We start from the raw sequence: 20776 nt of genomic DNA, 5'->3' as shown, positions 1-20776 counted from the left end.
ATGCTCCCCACTCGGCGTGCTGGCAGCTTCGCCCGCCCGGAAATGACAATATTGCTTCCCTAAATATTCGAGAAGGGTGCTTGTAACAGTTACCTCCAGCGCGCCTTTGTCGGCAAAATCTCCTTTGACTCAAGACAATGTATTACACTCCCCTTACCCTATCCAAGGACGCTCTCTTCCCCCATTCGCACCACCTCTGTCTTTCTGTCTACGCTTCCTTGCAAACATTTTCTCTCTTACAACGCTCTACACACACACACACACACACACACACACACACACACACACACACACACACACACACACACACACACACACACACACACACACACACACACACACACACACACACACACACACACACACACACACACACACACACACACACACACACACACACACACACACACACACACACACACACACACACACACTCTCTCTCTCTCTCTCTCTCTCTCTCTCTCTCTCTCTCTCTCTCTCTCTCTCTCTCTCTCTCTCTCTCTCTCTCTCTCTCTCTCTCTCTCTCTCTCTCTCTCTCTCTCTCTCTCTCTCTCTCTCTCTCTCTCTCTCTCTCTCTCTCTCTCTCTCTCTCTCTCTCTCTCTCTCTCTCTCTCTCTCTCTCTCTCTCTCTCTCTCTCTCTCTCTCTCTCTCTCTCTCTCTCTCTCTCTCTCTCTCTCTCTCTCTCTCTCTCTCTCTCTCTCTCTCTCTCTCTCTCTCTCTCTCTCTCTCTCTCTCTCTCTCCATTCTGCCGTCTAACTCTCTTCTCCTCCAGCTCGTCTCCTCCTCTCTCCCCAATCTTCATGTCCCTCTCTCTCTATTATTCCATGTTAATTTCTCTTCTCTCTCTCTCTCTCTCTCTCTCTCTCTCTCTCTCTCTCTCTCTCTCCATTCTGTGTTGAGTAATTGTTCTGCATTATCACGCACACCACCAGGATTCTCATTAAGTTTTTACGCAATACTTAAAGACGCGTAATGATGTAGGGGGTGAATAATTGCTTCGTGGTAATGTGTTGCCTCCAATGCAATTCCAGCAGACTTTTCCTTGGAGCTCTGAGGAGAAGGCCAGGTTGCAGCGCCATTTCACCGAGCCACAGTAATCAGTTATAGCTGTTGATAGTCATCCAGCGCCCTCTCCCCAACAGACGCACCGCTGTGGGTCTCCAAGCCGCCGACGAGGATCAACGTGACGGAGGGAAGCGACCTGCTGGTGAAGGCCGCTGCCACGGCCAATCCAGGGCCTATCAGGTACTGCTTAACATTTGCCTCGTCACCTCTGCTTCACCGCACTCATGTCACCACACTACACTAACACTGTCACGCTTTTCTACTCTGATTTGGAGACACGCAGCTCACACCACGATTGTTACAGCACTAACACACTACAAGTGTCTCCCTGCACTTGCTTCCTTCTTTGGTGTTTAGATCCTTGCTCTCGTGTCCACGCCACAGCATGGTTATCTGCGCAGAATACTCGGTAACAAAGGTTTGTTTACGTACTGGATGTGAAGCAAGTGATCTGCCATGCTTTTCTTTGTACCGGATGTGAAGCAATTGGTCTGCCATGCTTTTCTTGACCCCAGGCCACCTGATGAAGCCGAAACTGAATTGTTTTTTATAAATGAGCAGGAACCAAACACAGCAACAATAACATAAATAAACCAGTGTGACCTAAAACGTCAGATTTAATAATGTTGCTCGCTCGTGTTTTCCTGACTCGTTAATTCCTTTGCATTTCGTTTTGAAATAGAAAACTTAATTTTTTTTAATTCCATTTGGTGGAACTGACCGTGATTGCTTTTCCTGTCTTCTTTTCAGTTAAATAAACTCTTGGCCAAAATTTGTTATGTTTATTTATTTTTATTTATTTATTTTTCTTTTATCTTTTTGTAATTTTTGTTTGACGTGGCATTTTTCAGTACTGAGGCTTGCCACTAATGTAAGCAAAGGATAAAAGAAAACACATCCGACTCGGAATTATTGGTAGACAGCTGATCCGCCTATAATGCTTTTGTTTTATGTCATTTAAATATTTGATGTCCTCGTTTGTTATTATTGGCAACTTATTGATACTTGCTTTGTTGTTGTCAACTTAGTGATTTGTGTTCTAAAAGGTGTGAATGCTAATTCTTGATACTCACCATTGACTTTCAGGCTCACGCTTTGATTCCCTTGATTGTCTTCAATAAGTAGTTGTTGATCAAACTCTAATCTTTCTTATGTGTGGAGGCACAAGTGGATTTGTTATCGGCCTTCTATAATTTTTTGAAGACTAACCAATGACCGTGTAGGTTTGGTTACCTTGTTGTAGATCTTGATTTGTGTGTCAAAGTTCCCATAAGTTGACGATTTTATGTTTCTACCAACACTGAATGACATTTTGATAATTCATGCTTGGTATTACTACTGTAGTCAGTGACGCATGAAGATAAATCACAATGTAAGTCTCAGATTTAGATGCTCCGGGAAAGCTCTTTCTTAGATTACCAATGGTGTTATCACTCATGGTCACGTGAACAAACATTGAGCTTAACTGCAGAGTTCACGCTCACGGAGACTTATAACTCAGTTTCTACTCATAATATTGTACAAATTATTCTCACTTATTTACGTAACACAAGTATTACTCCATGCCAGGATGCGTAATGATTGCAGCTTATAAGATTGCAATGTTGGTGTGAACATTTGTTTCGTTAGCTCAGTATTGATCCTGCGTACTGTCCACCTCTTGTCATATAAATATTCTGATTCAATCTAACAGCGCTGCTCTGCTTCCCGTTCACCAGTCATTGACCAAACTCGCGATGTTTGGCGTCTGTGAGATGTACAAGTATTGACGGTTTGAACTTTGCCTCCATTCAGTATGATCTCAGCTATTCCGGGACGCGTAAAGTTTGAAGGTATTTGGTTCATTTTGGATATCTTTCGACTTGCTTGACGTGTATTTCAGGGGAACGTATCATGTGGCTTCCTCTCGAACTCATTTTGGACATTACGCTTTTGAGATTTTAAAAAGAACAACTACAATAATAACAACAATGGACAATAGATAACGAAGAACAATAAACGATAACAATAAACAACGAATGACACCATTTACAACAGCATCAATAACAAACAAACAACAAAGCACCTCCACCACTACCGCCACCGCCACCACCACCACCGCCACCACCACCACCCACCACCACCACCGCCACCGCCACGAAAACCAAGAACTTATTCATAATAGTTCCTAAATCTAATGACAACTTTTCTTTAAAATTTTATCAAAAAGAATCCTTGACGGGTGTAAGACAGAAAGAGAATGCAAAACAATGGTGATAGATCCGTGCTTTTCCAGGGTAACTTTAATGGTGGTGGTGGTGGTGGTGGTTTTAGTAATAGTAGTAGTAGTAGTAGTAGTAGTAGTACTATTAGTAGTAACAATACTGCTGTTATTATTGTACTGTGAGTATTACCACCATTAACACTAACACCAGCACTACTACTACTACTACTACTACTACTACTACTACTACTACTACTACTACTACTACCACTACTACCACTACTACTACACCACCACCACCACCACCACCACCACTACTACTACTACTACTACTACTACTAATAATAATAATAATAATAATAATAATAATAATAATATTAATGCTAATAATAATAATTATAACAATAATGATAATAATAATGATAATGATAATGATAATAATGATAATAATAATGATAATAAAAATAATGATAATAAAAATAGAAATGATCACCAGTGCTAAGCGACAGAGCCGTGCCTTCGCTGATGTGCTCATTAAATAAACATTTAAAAATATCCCATATGCATATTTTTAGTATTATGAGGACCTGTCGCTCCACCGCGTGAGAGGTGAAGTGCGATGACGAGTGATGGGGGATGGGATGAGAGGTAGAGAGGGAGGGGTGAGAGGATGAGAAAGAGAGAGAGAGGGGTGTCGACTGGCCGTGATAGGGAGTGATGGGTGTTGACGGGAAGTGACGGGGCGTGATGAGTTTGTTAAAAATAGAAAGAGAAAAAAAAAGCAGACTCAGTAAAAAGAAAGGAAAGATAACAGGTGTCCCTTCGAAAAATGTGTCATAGCATCAGTTCAGAATTAACAATACCAGATTAGTTAATTCGCTACTACAGAGTATATTCAATGTTTTAAGAGAAAGTCATTGAAGAAATTAATGAATCCATGTTGTGTAATTGCCTTGCTCGTATTGTATTCTGTTTAGTTCGTCGCTGGTATCATGTTCTGCCATCGCTCGTCCTTTCTATTGTGTTCTCATCGCTCGTCCTTGGTTCTGTGTGTTCTCGCATCTCTCATCCTTGGTTAGCAAGATTCCTGAAGTACCTGATGAAGCAAGATAAATTCTTCCTGCACAACCTCCAGGGTCATTACAGCGTGTCCATTGAGGTGGGCATTCCACAGACAAAGATACAGATTGAAGACCCAGAAGGCAATGTCCGCACCTGTTACTCATATGTGAGAGTGCTGCTTGTTAACTGGCACCAGCACGAGGCCGGCAAGCAGTGAAAAAGGCCATTGACACAACGCTCCCTTATAATGCAACCAGACGGGAGGCAGGGACAAGCAAAACCAGCGAGCAGGACAAGAACCCTTACCAGTGGTGAATGAACACACAATATCAGCGGCAAGCGACGCAATGACACAGTACTAACGATGATCAATAGAAGAACGCATAAATATATACCACATAAGTGTTCTTCAATTGTTCATCTTTAGTACTGTGTGGTAAGGGTTCTTGTCTCGTTCGCTGGTTTTGCTTGTTCTTGCCTCCCGTCTGGTTGCATTATAAGGGAGCGTTGTGAGCGTCAATGGCATCTTTCACTGCTTGCTGGCTCGTGCTGGTGCTGGTTAACAAGCAGCACTCTCACATGAGTAACAGGTGCGGACATTGCCTTTTGGTCCTTCAATCTGTATCTTTCTTTGTGGAGTACCCACCTCAATGGACACACCATAATGCCTCCCGAGGTTGTGCAAGAAGAATTTATCCTGCTTCATCAGGTACTTCAGGACTCTTGATGGGGTGTACATGACTCGTATCACCTCGACCCTCACCCCAAGGACTGTTGGCGCTACCATCATGGACTTCTTCCCCGTCACCGGAGCCCATTTGTTCCAGTGGACGACCCGTGTGTTGATCATTTTCATATCAGTGAAATGGGCTCTGGTGCGGGCCATCGCATCTCCTCGGTGTACACTTTCTTGGCGCATGAGCATTTTACATCGTCAGTTGTCATTTCTAGATTCTTCTCAGGGTTTTTGTTTTGTCCGAAATTTATAGTCTTAGTGAAGTAACTGTCTTGAGTGAGGCCGATTTCTGTAGGACTGAGGTAAGACTTTTGAGGCGAGAGGGATGATAAGAGAGTGGTGATGGATGGCGTGATGGGAAATGAAGCTAAGTGATCAGTGGTGATAGGTGATGATGGTTGTTGCTTCGAGCGTGGTAAGGTTTGCTGGTTAGTGGAAATTGTGATGTGCGGTGACTGGTAGTGATGGGTGAGATCCTGTTACATAAGGAAATATGAGTGATAGCCGAGAGGGAAAGGTGGGCATGAAAACTATGATGATCTGCAAATAGAAAATCCCATTACGTGATGATTGTATCGGTGCTCTTGTCTTTACGTTCAATGGACAATTATTGAAAAAAGGTAAGTTATTTCAAACTACTATATGGATTTCTGTGTTATCTAATACCGAGTGGAAAGAAAATATATCTCACATTCGCATTCTTATTCTCTCTAAATCGAGTGAAATAGTGTTGTGCTTTGATAATAGCGGAAAGCTGGCGTTTACATGACAAGTCTTGAAAAACCTGCTAATTCCGTGCATCGTGTTGAGACATTTTTATTCCCGTCCTTTCCTTGCTACATAACTGACTGTCTTTATCACTCACTCATCATTGCCACAAGTCGCTAATGTTATTGCTTCAAAGAATGGATGGAAAAACACGTTATGAGCAAACACTGAAAGAACTGAGGTAAGTATCGGCAGGAAAAATCAATGTGAAAGAAAAGAAATGTGTAAAGTTCAGTTACTAGTCTGTGCTTGGTAGTGAGTGAGTCTTGCTGTTACTTCCTCTCGCCGCGGGCCGGTCACTGGCGAGTAAAAAGAATGTGAAATGTTATTTGATACAGTTCCGTGTTTCCTTTATGTTGTGTTCTATTTGTTGTCTAATCACAATTTTTAGATGTTTTTCTTTAGATTCTTTTTCTCGAGCCGCTGATCACCATTACTTTGAACATGATACTGTGTATTAAGCATAAAACAGGGTGAGGAAATGTTTTATTTAAGTTTAGTAAGACGAAGTTTGGTTATAATGTTGTATTCCTTCTTAACCCCTTCAGTATCATGACACATTTCCATATTCATTCTGGTTACTATTTGCTGGTTTTATACAGGTTCAGAAACTCATGTGGGGGATGAAGATAGTGAAGATTGTGCCATTAATCCTCTGACCTCCATAGACCTTTCCTAATGTTAATAAAATAGTCTACTTGTACACAAATCTCAAAATAAAAATGTGTCTCAGTATTGATGGGGTTAATGAAATGCTTTATCTTCACTTTGTAACTATTGCTTTGTACAACGCTTGAAAGATGATACTTCCTTTTCCAGATATCAAATATATACCACATAAGTAGATATTAGATTATTAGATTATCAGCAACAGCATGGCACAAAGATCACGAAATTACTATTGCATGGAAAAACATCTGCATGCTTAGGTTTTTTAGAATTGGGTGTTATTTCACGAACAGTTACTGCGTTTTGGTTCGGGAATGTATCTAAGAGGTAAATTGCGTCGTGCAGGTTCTGGTGCAAGTTTTCTGTCCTCTTAGCAAAAGCTGACATTTTGTTGGTGATGTAACTTGCTCGCCGACCTCCAGCGTAGGAGGAGAACTAAGGAGGAACACACACACACACACACACACACACACACACACACACACACACACACACACACACACACACACACACACACACACACACACACACACACACACACACACACACACACACACACACACACACACACACACACACACATAGCAGGTTTTCTCAAATTCTTAATGATGAGGTTATTTGGTGTGATGTAGCGGTGTGTTGTGTTCTTGTGGTGGTGATGGTGGCGATGGTGGTGATGGTTGTGATTTCAGAGTTTGCTGTTTAAGGATAGTGAATAATAATAATAATAATGATGATGATGACGAGGGTGATAATGCTATTGTGATGATGTAGGTGTTTTTGAGTGGTGATGTTATTGTGGCAGTCTATGTGTTGTGGTGTTCAGATGATTGAGTGGCGATGGTGTAAGGGTGGTGTGGTGGAGGCGTTGTGGTGGTTGTGTTGGTGTTGTGTGGAAGACATTGTTGGGTTGTTGATGTGAGCAAAGTAGAAGTGATGGGGCGTTTATGTTGTTAGTGTGATTATGATTGTCTTATGGAGGCAATCACTGTATTGGTGTTGCATCCTGGGAGAGGAGTAAGAGGAGGAGGAGGAGGATGGGAGAAGGAGGAGGAGGAGGAGGAGGAGGAGGAGGAGGAGGAGGAGGAGAAGGAGGAGGAGGAGAAGGAGGAGAAGAAGCCCGTTGCTTTGTCGACTCGGTCACTGAATTTCAAAAGAGTCTGGATGACACAGTTTAATTTTTCATATCTCACTGACACATTCTATTCCTCGAAATTAAACTGGATGGCGTCGCTCTAAGCACACCATTGTCTTCAGCGCGGCACGGGATGCTATAAAACAAAACACATTTTTACGTCACAACGAAGGATATTAGAAGCCTTAGAGATTTATGGCTACTTACTTTTTTACGTGGTTTATATTATTTCTTTACAGCTTAAAAATTGCTTATGTTTATGTTTTCTTTTTCTATTTTCTTACCATATTGTGCTAAAATTAGACTCTAAGTACAGTATTGATCTGAGATAGGATAGAAAACAGGACCATTGGTAGCTAGTGGCCTTTTTCCACGGCTCTGTGTTGGTACCAGTAAGCTTCGTGGGTATTCTAATATAGATGATCAAGGGGAAGGCATCAGACCCGATACTTAAACATGCATTCGCTGACTGTTAGAGCTCGAGACCTTTCTAAATGACAAGTCTTCCTGGGACTTTTTCATTTAATGGAGTCATACATGGGAGATGGAATTCTGTCCGTGACGAGCAAGGCGAGACCTACAATGGAATACAAGGCAGGATGGAAATACCAAAGATTCCAGAAAGAGCAAAGGATCTGAGTGCAGGAAATACACGCCACTCACTACAACATTACACAAGTTATCAAATATGAACTGTTTTGCGTAAGGTTGGAAGTATGAAGATTGCCTTTTGGAATTACATCAATCAGTATATAATCCGGAAAGCAATCACGTCATAAACAAGGATTAGCTTTATTCATTTTATTTAATACCTTCATTTAAAAAAAGAAATGTTAAAAAACGACATATATATACGAGCAACATTTAAGTGAGGAAAGTGGATGATAGTGACAAAGGTAATGAATGAGTGTTGGCTGGCGGTAGTGTGTGGAAACTCCATATTAAGAAATGCTTCCTTCTCTCACTGCGACCATTTAAAAAAAAAAAAAAACATAGAGACGATCAGACGAATTCTAATGAATAATTTTCCTATTGATAATGCAGAAAACTTATTAACTTGTCACTAGAATCACAGAAACATCCATAAAAACCCGTGACACTTCAACGAAAGCGCAGAAGTGTTTCAAAATATGGGCCTTAGTCTTACGGCGGAGGGCAGAGTGTCCAGATTTGAGAGGTACGAGTATTATGAATAACGAATGTCAGGTGGGATTGTGAATTAATGAAGTCATCGAGACAAGGATAGACGCTCTGGAGGATAATGCATGGAGAGGCTGTGTGGAATATTGGGTTGCATTTACGTACATAGAATTGTATCCATTGCATTCACGCTTGCTATTGTGCATGAGGAAGGTTGAACTCGACTCGATTTGTGCAAACTGATGCTATGTAAAGCTGAACTCGTAAATGAGGAGGATGCGAGGTGGTGGTGTTAGTGGAGGTGGCTTTAGTGGTGGTAGTAGGTAGTAGTGGTAGAAGTGGTAGTGGTGGTGATGGTAGTAGTAGTAGTAGTAGTAGTAGTAGTAGTAGTAGTAGTAGTAGTAGTAGTAGTAGTAGTAGTAGTAGTAGTAGTGGTAGTAGTAATAGTGATGGTAGTAGTAGTAGTAGTAATATTGGAGGTAGTAGTAATAGTGGTGGTAGTAATATTAGTAGAAATAGTAGTAGTATTAACAACAGTACTAAAAGCACTTATCTATATCTTCGTCTTTTTATCTAAACTATATACTCAAACTATATTGTGTTTCTTTTTCTTGATCATCTGCACCCAAACAACAAACCGGTTTCATTTGTGTATATACTGATTTTCACTTCCACATGTACGAGACAAGTCTGAAAGCAGTAGATATACATTATTCTGCACTTGCTTGCTTATGATTATACACAAGGCAAGTCCTCCAACAGCTTCACTACAACTCAGTCCATGTAGCGCTTGTTCCAACACTATGCGAGTATATTGAGATGACACTGTTTATTCACTGGTGTCCTCACCTGACTATTGTTATTCATAATGTCTCTCAAAATTGTCTGCAAAAACAAGAGCCACTTCCTGCCTGTATCCGTCCCAAGGCGAACCACCTCGCACCACCACCATCGCTTTGTGATTCGTTGTTGATTATAAAATTCGGAAGATTAGAACAAAGCTCCTCTCGAGCTAAGTAAACTTGCTCAACGCCAAGTTATTGTCGTGCTGTATAATATATACTGAACATATATACGCACTTACCTATGTATGTAGAAACAAAGGGATGAATATTCAGTACCGTTTCTCCTGCGATAAAGTTTGAATCCCCACACCGTGTGGTCTTCCCTTAAGGCAAAACAGTACCTGAATTCATTACTGTGCTGGGTTGTCGCGGTAACCTGTGCGAGGGTTGCACGTTTATAAACCAACCATATATGTACAGTACATATGTGTTTGCTTGTTGAACACTCACACGGCATGCACTAGTGATGAAAACTACCGCTGCTTTGCCAACCTGTGCAATCCGGAAGCGTACCTATGATGCGACCGCAACGAAAACAATCTCAAAAAGAAAAATGCGACAACCTGTATATTGAAATTCGGCTTACGTTGACATTTTCCTGAAGCTTTCATGCATCATCAGGCGACAGGATATTGAAGTGTATCGATGTAAGACATTCCAGCCTGAACCCATTGACTCGCTTACTGGGGCACACGCGCGCGCGCGCACACACACACACACACACACACACACACACACACACACACACACACACACACACACACAAGTACGCGCACGCACGCACGAGGAAAATCACTACTGCACATTAACGCATGCACGCACAAGCACAGTTTAATGTCACACCCCCCCCTCCTCCCAAACTCAAGGCACACGAACCGCTGGGAGCGCGTGCGCCGCAAACAAGGGACGGGTAGGTAGGTGGTCGGGGTAAGACAGACCCGGACCAAATGTGTTCCTAATGAAGACTGGCGGTGTCATAATCACACTGCCACCACCACCACCACCACCACTGCCACCATCGCCGCCGCCACCGCACGGGCCTTGTCTTACCTGCCTCATTAGTCCAAAGTCATTATACCTGCCTCGTCGCATACGTATCTCCACAGGTGCCTCGACTCTTCTGCCTCACTGCGCCAGACGGAAAATGACCTCTTTCATGCCACCACGATCCTCGCAGACAAACACATGAAAGAAAAATATATATCTTCAAGTCTACTTAATTATTTTTTCTGTGTGTGTGAATCATGCACTCGTCTCAAACATCTTTTCTTTTCCCTTTCTTCCCCTCAGATACTTGTGGCGCCGCGTGAAAAGTGAGAGAGACACGAACACTGTTGTTAACGAAGAGAGCGAGGAAGACGAAGGGAGCCGCATTGATCAGGAGAAGGCAGGCTACAGTGGTGGCGAAGGGGAGATGAGGATAAGGCGAGTGTCAAGGAAGGACGCGGGACACTACAGCGTGAAGGTTACAAGTCCACGGGGAACCTCCAGCGCTCCCTTCTTCGTCAATGTCCAGTGTGAGTGTGTGTGTGTGTGGAGGCGGACGATGAAGTGTTTATTTTTATGTGCGCGTCCTTGAATATTCTACTAAAGAGTCTTGTTATAAATGTGTGATGATCTAATGTCGTCTGTGTTAACTACTGGTCTTGCTTTTTTTTTGTGTATTATTTACTACAGTATTTATTTTCTCACTTTAGTTTTGCAATCCATCAGCACCAACAATAGTAGCAATCAACAACAACAACAACAGTAACAGCGATAGCAACAACAACAAATACCGCTACCACGTACTATGTTATATACTTTAGTGCCACTATTGTGCTACTACATAATACTCTGACCACTATTTTTACCGCTACTCTTCTTGCTACAACTGCTACGTAGAACTAGTTACCTGCTGCTACTGCTATTATTACTACTGCTGCTACTACTACCACTACTACTACTGCTACTGTTACTACTACTACTACTACTACTACTACTACTACTACTACTACTACTACTACTACTACTACCACTACTACTACTACTGCTACTACTACTACTACCACTACTACTACTACTACTACTGCTACTACTACCACCACCACTGCCACCACCACCACTGCACCACCACTGCTGCTGCTGCACCACTGCTGCTACTACTACTGCTGCTACTACTGCTACTACTACTACTACTACTACTACTACTACTACTACTACTACTACTACTACTATTATTATTACTACAACTACAACTACAACAACAACAATTACAACAACTACTACTACTACTGCTACTATCACCACCGCCACTACTACTATCACCACTGCCACTACTACTATCTTTACTGTTATGATTATTGTTGTTATCATCTTCATTATCACCAATCATCACCATTATCACAACAGCAAATTATTCATGCACTCAACTAAATGCATCTGTCCTTGTGTGTGGTGCAGATGGTCCCGAGGATGTGGTGGCGGAGGCAAGGCGGGAGGTGGCGGCTGGTGAGGAGGTGAGACTCAAGTGTTCCTCCCGCGGTAACCCTAAACCTCACCTCACCTGGACCCGGGACGCTAAACCCCCGCCAAGGTGAGCTGTCTGCTTGTTGGGTCTTAAGCTTCTTCTCCTCCTCCTTCTCACATTCTTGTTTCACCATATTCATATCACCACAACATTTTCAGTCACTATCATTCACTCAGCACACTGTATTCATGCCACCATAACTCTTGATACACTGTTCTTATTCACCATCATACTCACCGCATCACATTTATTCATCACCACATCCTCATCCTCATCCTCACCAATCTATATTAACTCACCATTAACCTCTTCAGTACCAAGATGTGTTTCCATATTCATTCTGCTCACTATTTGGCGATTCTATACGGCTTCAAAAACTTATGTGGAGATTAGAACAGTGAAGACTCTGGCCATTAATCTTCTGACCTCCATAGACCCTTCCTAATGTAGATAAAATCGTCTAATCGTACCCAAAACTCAAAGTAAAAAGCGTTTCGGTACTGAAGGAGTTTAACCCTGACTACTTCACATTTATACCACTACCACACTCACCACACAACGTACGCATGCCACCATCACGCTAGCACTATTATCCGGATGACACTACCATACCCACACGACTCCAGCACTCATACCTTCCCTCAGGATAAAGTTTTCCTCAGTTATTTTTTCTGTACTCAATTATCATATTTCTCCAGCGAGGATTATGAGGGATTTCCAACAACAGATCTTCATGTCCTTTACTAAGCTGTCTGGTTTCTCTTCGGTAATCATACGTAATACTAGGGTAAAAACAGTATTACAGTACAAAAGAGGACCGGGAGAGTGTAATCTATGGCTGTTATTATTTGTGGGAGGAAGGTATTAACATATTTTTTTTTTTTTTTTTTTTGGAGTTTGGGTTAAGCCAGATACCACGTCACGCTGGCTTACTTCCACCAGCAGTCTGACTTGCCTACAATAACCATGGTATTACAGAAAAGTTAAGTGGAATACAAAGGTGGAGTATGAAAGGATGACCTACTGTTGTTATTATTTGTGGAGTGTGTGGGTGTTTGATGAGATGAGATGCCATACCACGCTGTCTTAGTTCTCTTGTGAACAGACCACGATAACCCGACGACCACGATAATCCTACATCAATGAGTCTATTATCATTACTCTTACATAACCATCAGACAAGCACTGTCACCGCCATACTGCGATCATACAACCATCAGGCGTGCGGCATCACTACCTGTCTGCTACACTCACAAGTACACCACCGTTACTATTAGCAACAGTGTCTTTACCAGTACCGTTTCTAGCGCCGCTTTAGAAACTCTTCCCGGAATATGGTGTTTTGTCAAGGGTTGTGTTCTAAGGTTACCACAGTGGCTGTAGTTCTACTTGTTAGAATTTTGATGCAAAGATAAAAGAAATAAAGAAAAGAAAAAAAATATGCACAAGGCAAAGTTTAAGGTTTGTGGAGATTTTCGTAAATATAAAAGAAAGTTTAACACGAGGAAAGATCATAAGAAGATTTTGAGATCAAACGAATCAACAAAAACGAAAGACTTCACAATGTTAAAGACATTAAAAGAGTAGCTCGTCGACGAAATGCATGCAAGGAGCGTCCCTTGTTATTTAAGTAACAAAACAACTGAGAGAACATTGTGACGGCTTGTGGAAAGAAGTTGAATCCGCGAAGATGTCGTGACATGGTAAAACTAAATAGATTTTCAAATGAAGAGAATGCATGAATTTAATTTTATTAAATGGTGAAGAAAGAAAATGAAGACACGAGGAAAGGAAGTGGCGCAAAGAGGTGGTGAATACTAAAAACAAGCACTGAATCATATTACTAACTATAAAAATTTAATGTGGCTGAGAGAAACGAACTGAATAAACTTAGAAAGAGGCGAGAAAAGATGCAAGGAAAATATTGGTATGATAGAAGAGGATGTTGAATAAACAAAACAAAGGGAATATTTGAACCACCAAGAGTTGTTGTTGCATTAACCCATTAACGCTAACAATGAATTCCATTAATTAGTTGATACAATACATACAGGCGGAATCCCTAGAAAAGATTTACATCATGGAAAAGAAATGTGTCCATGCATAATACATGGAAAGCTTTTAGTTTCGAAAATAAGATATTAAATCAAGATATTTAAGAAAAAAATATGGATGCAAGACTTTAAAAACAAATAATCTAATTATGGAATTAAGAGGATACAAAGAGCATTGAAGATGAATGAGCGTTGAGAAAGACAGATATGTATAAAACAAGGCAAATATAAAACAGCTTTTAGAAATAAAGGACAGAAGATTGAGACCGGCAAGACGCGTGGCTACGTGAGGAGACTGGACAGAAAAGAGACCAAGGAGGTGGAGATCTGACAGTGAATGGCTTCCAGGCAAACCTTGACAGATAATGGCATAGTGCCGTGACTCAAGCAGAAGGCTGGCCAGCAGGAGGACTTGTAATATTCACACACACACACACACACACACACACACACACACACACACACACACACACACACACACACACACACACACACACACACACACACACACACACACACACACACACACACACACACACACACACACACACACATATGAATGGATGCGGTCAAGGTCATAAAAAATGTTGAGTTCAGCTGGCTTTGTTTGCTTGTATTGTACGAATTCTTGAAGTCAACAGTGTAACATTCATGATGGATCGATATAGAACGTATAAAATTTAATATACTAACGCATAACCATTGTAAATCACCACCCACGTATGAATCGGAACAAATCACGGGAACATTGTTAGAAGAAGAAAAAAACTCAATAATGCTCACTTGCACTCCTATTGTGGGTCACGCAGCACTAAGGCCTTGCTGGGAACTGTGATTCTGTGTTAGTTCCTCCCTTCGTGCATCTGGCCAGGAAAACGCAACACAGTGAATTACAGTCCAGCGCACGATGAACGGCGCCACAGGAGGGAGTGGAGTAGTGGATTGCTGAGTAGTAATGCTGAGGAGCGTGTGATGCTTGATGCAGCTGGAGAGTAACGTTTACCTGTCTGGCAGCTTGTGACGTTATGCTAAAACATTATAAACGTATGTGTGATGTCATCTGATGGATAGTTAAAAAGGTGGTAGTGTCGTGTTAGAAGGATGGACAGTCAGCGGAGACGAATGTATGTGTGGACAGCACGACATCTTAGCAAAAAGTGACCTAGCCATGTGTTCAGGGCGTGAAATAGCTGTTCCGAGTAAAGAAGGAGAATGTAAAATGAGCGACATGCACGTGATGGACAAAGGAATCCCGAGCTGGAGTGAATGGTGTAGTGTTCATGGATCGATCGTTACTTATGAGAGCACTCTGGCAGGGAACGTCAGCTGCCAGCCGTAAATACAAATATGTAAACTGGAGAGGAAGAAATAAACGTGAACTTAGCATTGTAGCAGTAACACGAGGCGAGACAAATGTTTCTTCTTGTAGGAACGAAACTTTATTGAAAACCGTCTGAGAGAAGCACGACACTCTCTGAAAAGACGCAGAATACAGGAGAAGCTTCGATGCTCACAGAAAATGGGTCAGTTCCCAGGTGTTGTGCGGCACCTGTGAAACAAAGAGAATGTGGATTGTCAAGGAAGAAGCAGTAAGAGTAGTTTCCAAGGAAATGTAATGTAGTTCCAGTCGAGATTCCTGGAAAGTGAGGGGTTAGCTGTTTGTGAACACTTAGGTTATAACTGGAGTGAAACGCCACCTGTTCCTCTCTACAAGTTCAGCACTTAAGTCGCGGAAAGAAATACTATACTCAGGTCAGTATTCAGAAACGCTTTGCTCTCTCACCACGACTATTTTCCAAGGCCACAGATGATTAGTGGTGATTTTCAAGACATTTTCTTCAGATGATAATGTAGGAATCTTGTCACTCTGTCTCTAGAACCGTAAAAACACCTTAAAAACTTAATATAAGTAAAGCCTCTTGAAATAGTGGAGGTGAAGTACAGAAGTGTCTGGGAATACGAGCCTCATTCCAGAAGGTCGTACAGTCATAAAAAAAAAAAAAAATTGACCTCGTGACGAATGACCTCAGTAAGAAGTAATGAACTAATTTCCGAAGGTCGTAAAACTGTATAAAAAAGATTGACCTTGTGATGAAACCTTGCCTAAGAAAAATTGATGAGGTGGTACTTGATGTCCACGCTTCCTCTTGCATAGTACATCGTTCCCTGCAGATTACTTGAACATGTCTAAAAGTGTTTTATTCTACCATTTTATCAAACTTTCCTGTAAGAGTAATTAGAATATGCTGGTAAGAATGCGATGAAGAGTTGATTTCACCTCACCATTGCCTCTGGATGTTGTCAGTGTACGTGTATATATATATATATATATATATATATATATATATATATATATATATATATATATATATATATATATATATATATATATATATATATATATATATATATATGGTTTAATTATATCTTCTCCTGTGCCCTCCTGCTGGTGATATATGGAAAGTGTGTTAATTACCGGGGTAAGTAGGCAGTTTAGCAGTGTCTGGGTGAAGCGGGTCTTGTGTCTAGTAAAATATCACAAATTGGAAATACCGCAGTGAGATAGTTTAATATATGTCTGGTGCAAACATTTCATCTCGGGCCGTGGCTGTGGTAAGACTCAAAGTAATCATGCACCCTCATGCAGCGGTGCGTTCAACACTGAAATCCTTATTATAATGCACATACATTTTCCAACATAAGGGATCTTTCTCACGTGTAGAAGATTCTATTTATCTTCATTATACCTTTAACTTCTTGCGTACCATGACACGTTTTCATATCTATTCTACCTACTATTTGGTGATTCTATACAGCTTTAGAAATTCATGTTGGGATTAAAATAGTGAAGACTCTGGCCATTAATCTTCTGACCTCCATAAACTCTTCCTAATGTCAATAAAATGGTCTAATCATACCCAAAACGCGTTCCAGCACTGAAAAGGTTAATTAAGTGGTTATCAGTATGTGTAAATTAGAACATAGAAGGATGTGTATTCCTCACGTTATAACTCCTCACCGCTTACGAATACCGCTTGAAGTACTTGCAGAGTGGCAGGGAAACCAGGCCTGCAAAGTATGGTTAATTTTCCTGGAGACGATACGTAGGAGAATGTTCATCAATACCCTCGCCTTTTTGTAGCGAGATTGGATATGGTGAAGCCTCTGTCTGGAGACCTATTTATTTGTATTGTTCCTCGTGTGTTACAAAGGAGTTTCTCTCTCTCTCTCTCTCTCTCTCTCTCTCTCTCTCTCTCTCTCTCTCTCTCTCTCTCTCTCTCTCTCTCTCTCTCTCTCTCTTTCCCCTCTATTCTTACAGCACTGTCCTTTTTGGTACAGTTTGTAGGACTTTGAGTGACCGTGTGACCTTTCTTTGTTGGTTTTCTCCGTGGCCATTCAATTTTCAGTGAGTTAGTGAGTTGTTAGGCTGGTCTACTGGTGTGGTCTTTTCTTCCGGCCTTTTGGTGTGGTCTGGTAGTGTGGTTAGTTGATATAGTTTGGTATGGGAAGCTAGTGAGGTGTGTAGAGGATAGGTTAGTCAAGATTCTATGTAGAGGCAAAGTTGAGAAGACTAAATGAGATACTTTTATGCGGTGTGTAATATTTAGTGGTGAATCTCTGGCTTCAAAAAGAATGAATTGTATTTTAGAGACATTCAGAAACGCTTCCCTCTTTCACCGCGACCGCTTTCATAGACTATAGGGACGATTAGTTGAGTTCTAAAAGTATTTGTCCTGTTGATAATGCAGAAAAAATTGTTAACATGTCACTAGAATTACAGAAACATCATTAAAAACCCGAGTCACTTCAGCCAGAGCCCTTTGAAAATAGTGAAGGTGCGAAGCGGAATATGGGTCTTAGTTTGATCAAGAAGATGGGAGATACATTTCGTATTTACTAATTATTTACAGTTGCGCAAGTCAGCTCATAAAGGTGTTTTGTCAATGCGCCGTTGAAAGTTACTTTTTTGTGTTAATCTTTGATGTGTTTGGTGTTTCTCTGATCGGACTGTAAAATCTTCGGAACAGCGATTTCAGTGATCTCGCCTTAGTGAACGAGGTTGGACTGTCTAGCACGTGTCCACTTGCAGTCTTTAATCATTCCCATTTCGCAAGTTTCTGCAGCTAATGTTTGTGTTGATGCCTCGGTCTTAGAGCGTCTGTATGTGCATTTCTAGTGTTGGGTTTTGAAGGCATGGATGGTTGGGTTCCATCCGTGATGGTGCAGACAAAATCTTGAATTAATAAATTCATTTATTTATATTTTTCGTTTCTGATTCCATTTATCTGTTTGTGTTTTATTTTTTTTCATTGGTCATTCATTTACCTTTATTCATTCATGAATTCATCTATTTATTCATTGACGTCTTACTTGTAGAAATTCACGCAGAACCTTGGTGTGTGTGCCGCGCATTAGCACTTGAAGACAGGCTTGATGGGCAGCGAGGGAGTAATATTCGGCCGCTCGACGATCAGAGTCTGATCATCCACTTCACCAGTTCTGTACCATTCGCCCTCCGCCACACCTTTTCTGAAGAAGTCACAAATATTTGATTGCTGAGGAAATTAAGTTATGCTAACTCATCTTGAATGAAAGCAGTGACGCACACTGTCCTCCCTACACTCATGTTGACGTGACAAGTGTCGCGTATGTTTTCTTCGCCGCCGCACGAGTCTCAAGTGACACCTGCCATTCCAGCACGTTCTCAATACCTCCACCCTTTATTGTTGTGCTTGTCTCCTGAAGGCGCGACCTTCACTCCCATCTGATTACTCGTCCTCGTGTGCCGATGAGTCATCTAGTAGGGTGTAACTATGGCCCATCAAAATTCAGGAATTAGACAGGAATTGGAATGAATATATATATATATATATATATATATATATATATATATATATATATATATATATATATATATATATCCAATTCCTGTCTCATTCCTGTAGTGGGCGGAAACGAAGCCAAGCGGAGGTGAGGTGATCTGATGTCCCGCTGATTGTCGGAGCTCAGCAGTCAGCAGTCAGTCGTTCAGTGATTACGGAGAGGATGAGGCAGACTGCCTTGTACTGAGCTCTTTTGAGCTGCAAAAATTTTTCATACACTTATTTTCTATAATTTGCTTGCATTTTGCAATATCGGGTATTTCACCAAGTAGATTGCTACGGATTATAGTTTCATGCAGATTGAAATCAAATTGCGTCTTACAAATTGTGCATACTTCATGTATTATGAATTTATCGTTACAACTAAAGATATGAATGATGACAATTACGAAACACGCTGAGTATATGCACATAAACACGTATAACTCACCGCATGATGATTTTTCCTTAAATTGGAAGTGCAGACAGATTTTTAGCGAAGTGCAAAGGAAAAACTGATAATGAAGTTGCAGACATCAGACACAAATAGAAGCAACCCACGTAGGCTTCGCGTCGTAATGGATTTTTGCGATTCCTACAACTTAAAAAGAGAGAGGAAATTGTCCGCATCTCATTCCGCTTTCTCCGGAATATGATTACGCCTTCCTATTATGATGGAATTTTCAAACAAATGTCATAATTTATCGTTACCCGACCTTATAATTCCAAGAAAGATGAAAATTAAGAATTGATCAATATAAAACTGCTTAAACATGTGTGTACTTTTTTCTTTATACTCTTGATCCCGTTCGATTGCAGTTTTTTGTTAATGGAAAGAAAAAAAAACATACTGCTCGAAAGCAGACAACTAGATTGATAGAACACATTTTTCAGACCGTCAAAATTAGTCTAGCGGGAGACGGCCCGCCAGATCCCAGCAACCAATAAGCGTCTATTCCGAGCATTTATCCAATCAGCGAGAAGCAAGGCACTCACTCTGCTCTTAAAGTGAAGAGCGTCTGTTCTTTTTATGTTAATCTTCCAGAGCGCTGGAAGCTTTGCTGTTTTGCGTAGGAAAGCGACCACGCCCTTGTTATGTATGGTTGATGTGTGGGAAGACGAGCACAAGTACTTATAGTCTTACGTATTATGTTACATCAGAAGACGACCACACCCAGATGGAGAGTTAGGAGTTACGTAATGCTGGGTGTAAAGACCACGCACCTGTCCCTCTCAGAAGACTTTTGTCCATCCATGATCTCTGAGACGACCATTCCATCTACAAGAATGGCTGTAGCGTGGTACTTAGGTCCGTGCTTTGAGACGCTTTGCTCTCTCACCACGACTATTTTCCAAGGCCACAGAGATGATCAGCGGGATTTTCAAGAGTGTTTCTCCAGTTAATAATGTATGAATCTTGTCACTCTACCTCTGAAACCGAAAAAAAACACCTAAAAAACTCGTACATATTTAAATAAAGCGTTTTTCCAATGGAGGAGGTGAAGCATAGAGAAGTTTGACAATACAAGCCTTAGAACGCCAGCTGCTATCAGTCCAAGAACAGGACGAGTCATATTTACTGTTAAATGCGTCATCCTTTTTGTACAGTAGCAGTGTGTTGTGGGCAGGAAAGGTTAGGATCGACATGAGACACTCAACACTATTTTATTTTGTTTATAACTCCTTATCTCTTATTTTCTTGAGTGTTTATATACCTTTCTTTCATT

At 41.2% G+C, this 20776-nt stretch overlaps 1 protein-coding gene across 1 annotated transcript in view; it reads left to right on the top strand.

Annotated features, from left to right (window-relative positions):
* Window positions 1-20776, top strand: part of LOC123505024 (nephrin-like) — a 109138-nt gene that overhangs the window by 78819 nt on the left and 9543 nt on the right. The window contains exons 14-16 of the mRNA XM_045256036.1: window positions 1144-1246; window positions 10915-11141; window positions 12067-12199. Of these exons, the coding sequence (XP_045111971.1) occupies window positions 1144-1246; window positions 10915-11141; window positions 12067-12199 (463 nt within the window). The remainder of the gene's footprint in view (window positions 1-1143; window positions 1247-10914; window positions 11142-12066; window positions 12200-20776) is intronic.

Source organism: Portunus trituberculatus, chromosome 17 (assembly GCF_017591435.1).
Source record: "Portunus trituberculatus isolate SZX2019 chromosome 17, ASM1759143v1, whole genome shotgun sequence".
Lineage (NCBI taxonomy): Eukaryota > Metazoa > Arthropoda > Malacostraca > Decapoda > Portunidae > Portunus > Portunus trituberculatus.
The sequence above is the reverse complement of the archived record's forward strand: the minus strand, read 5'-3'. Positions and strand labels throughout refer to the sequence as shown.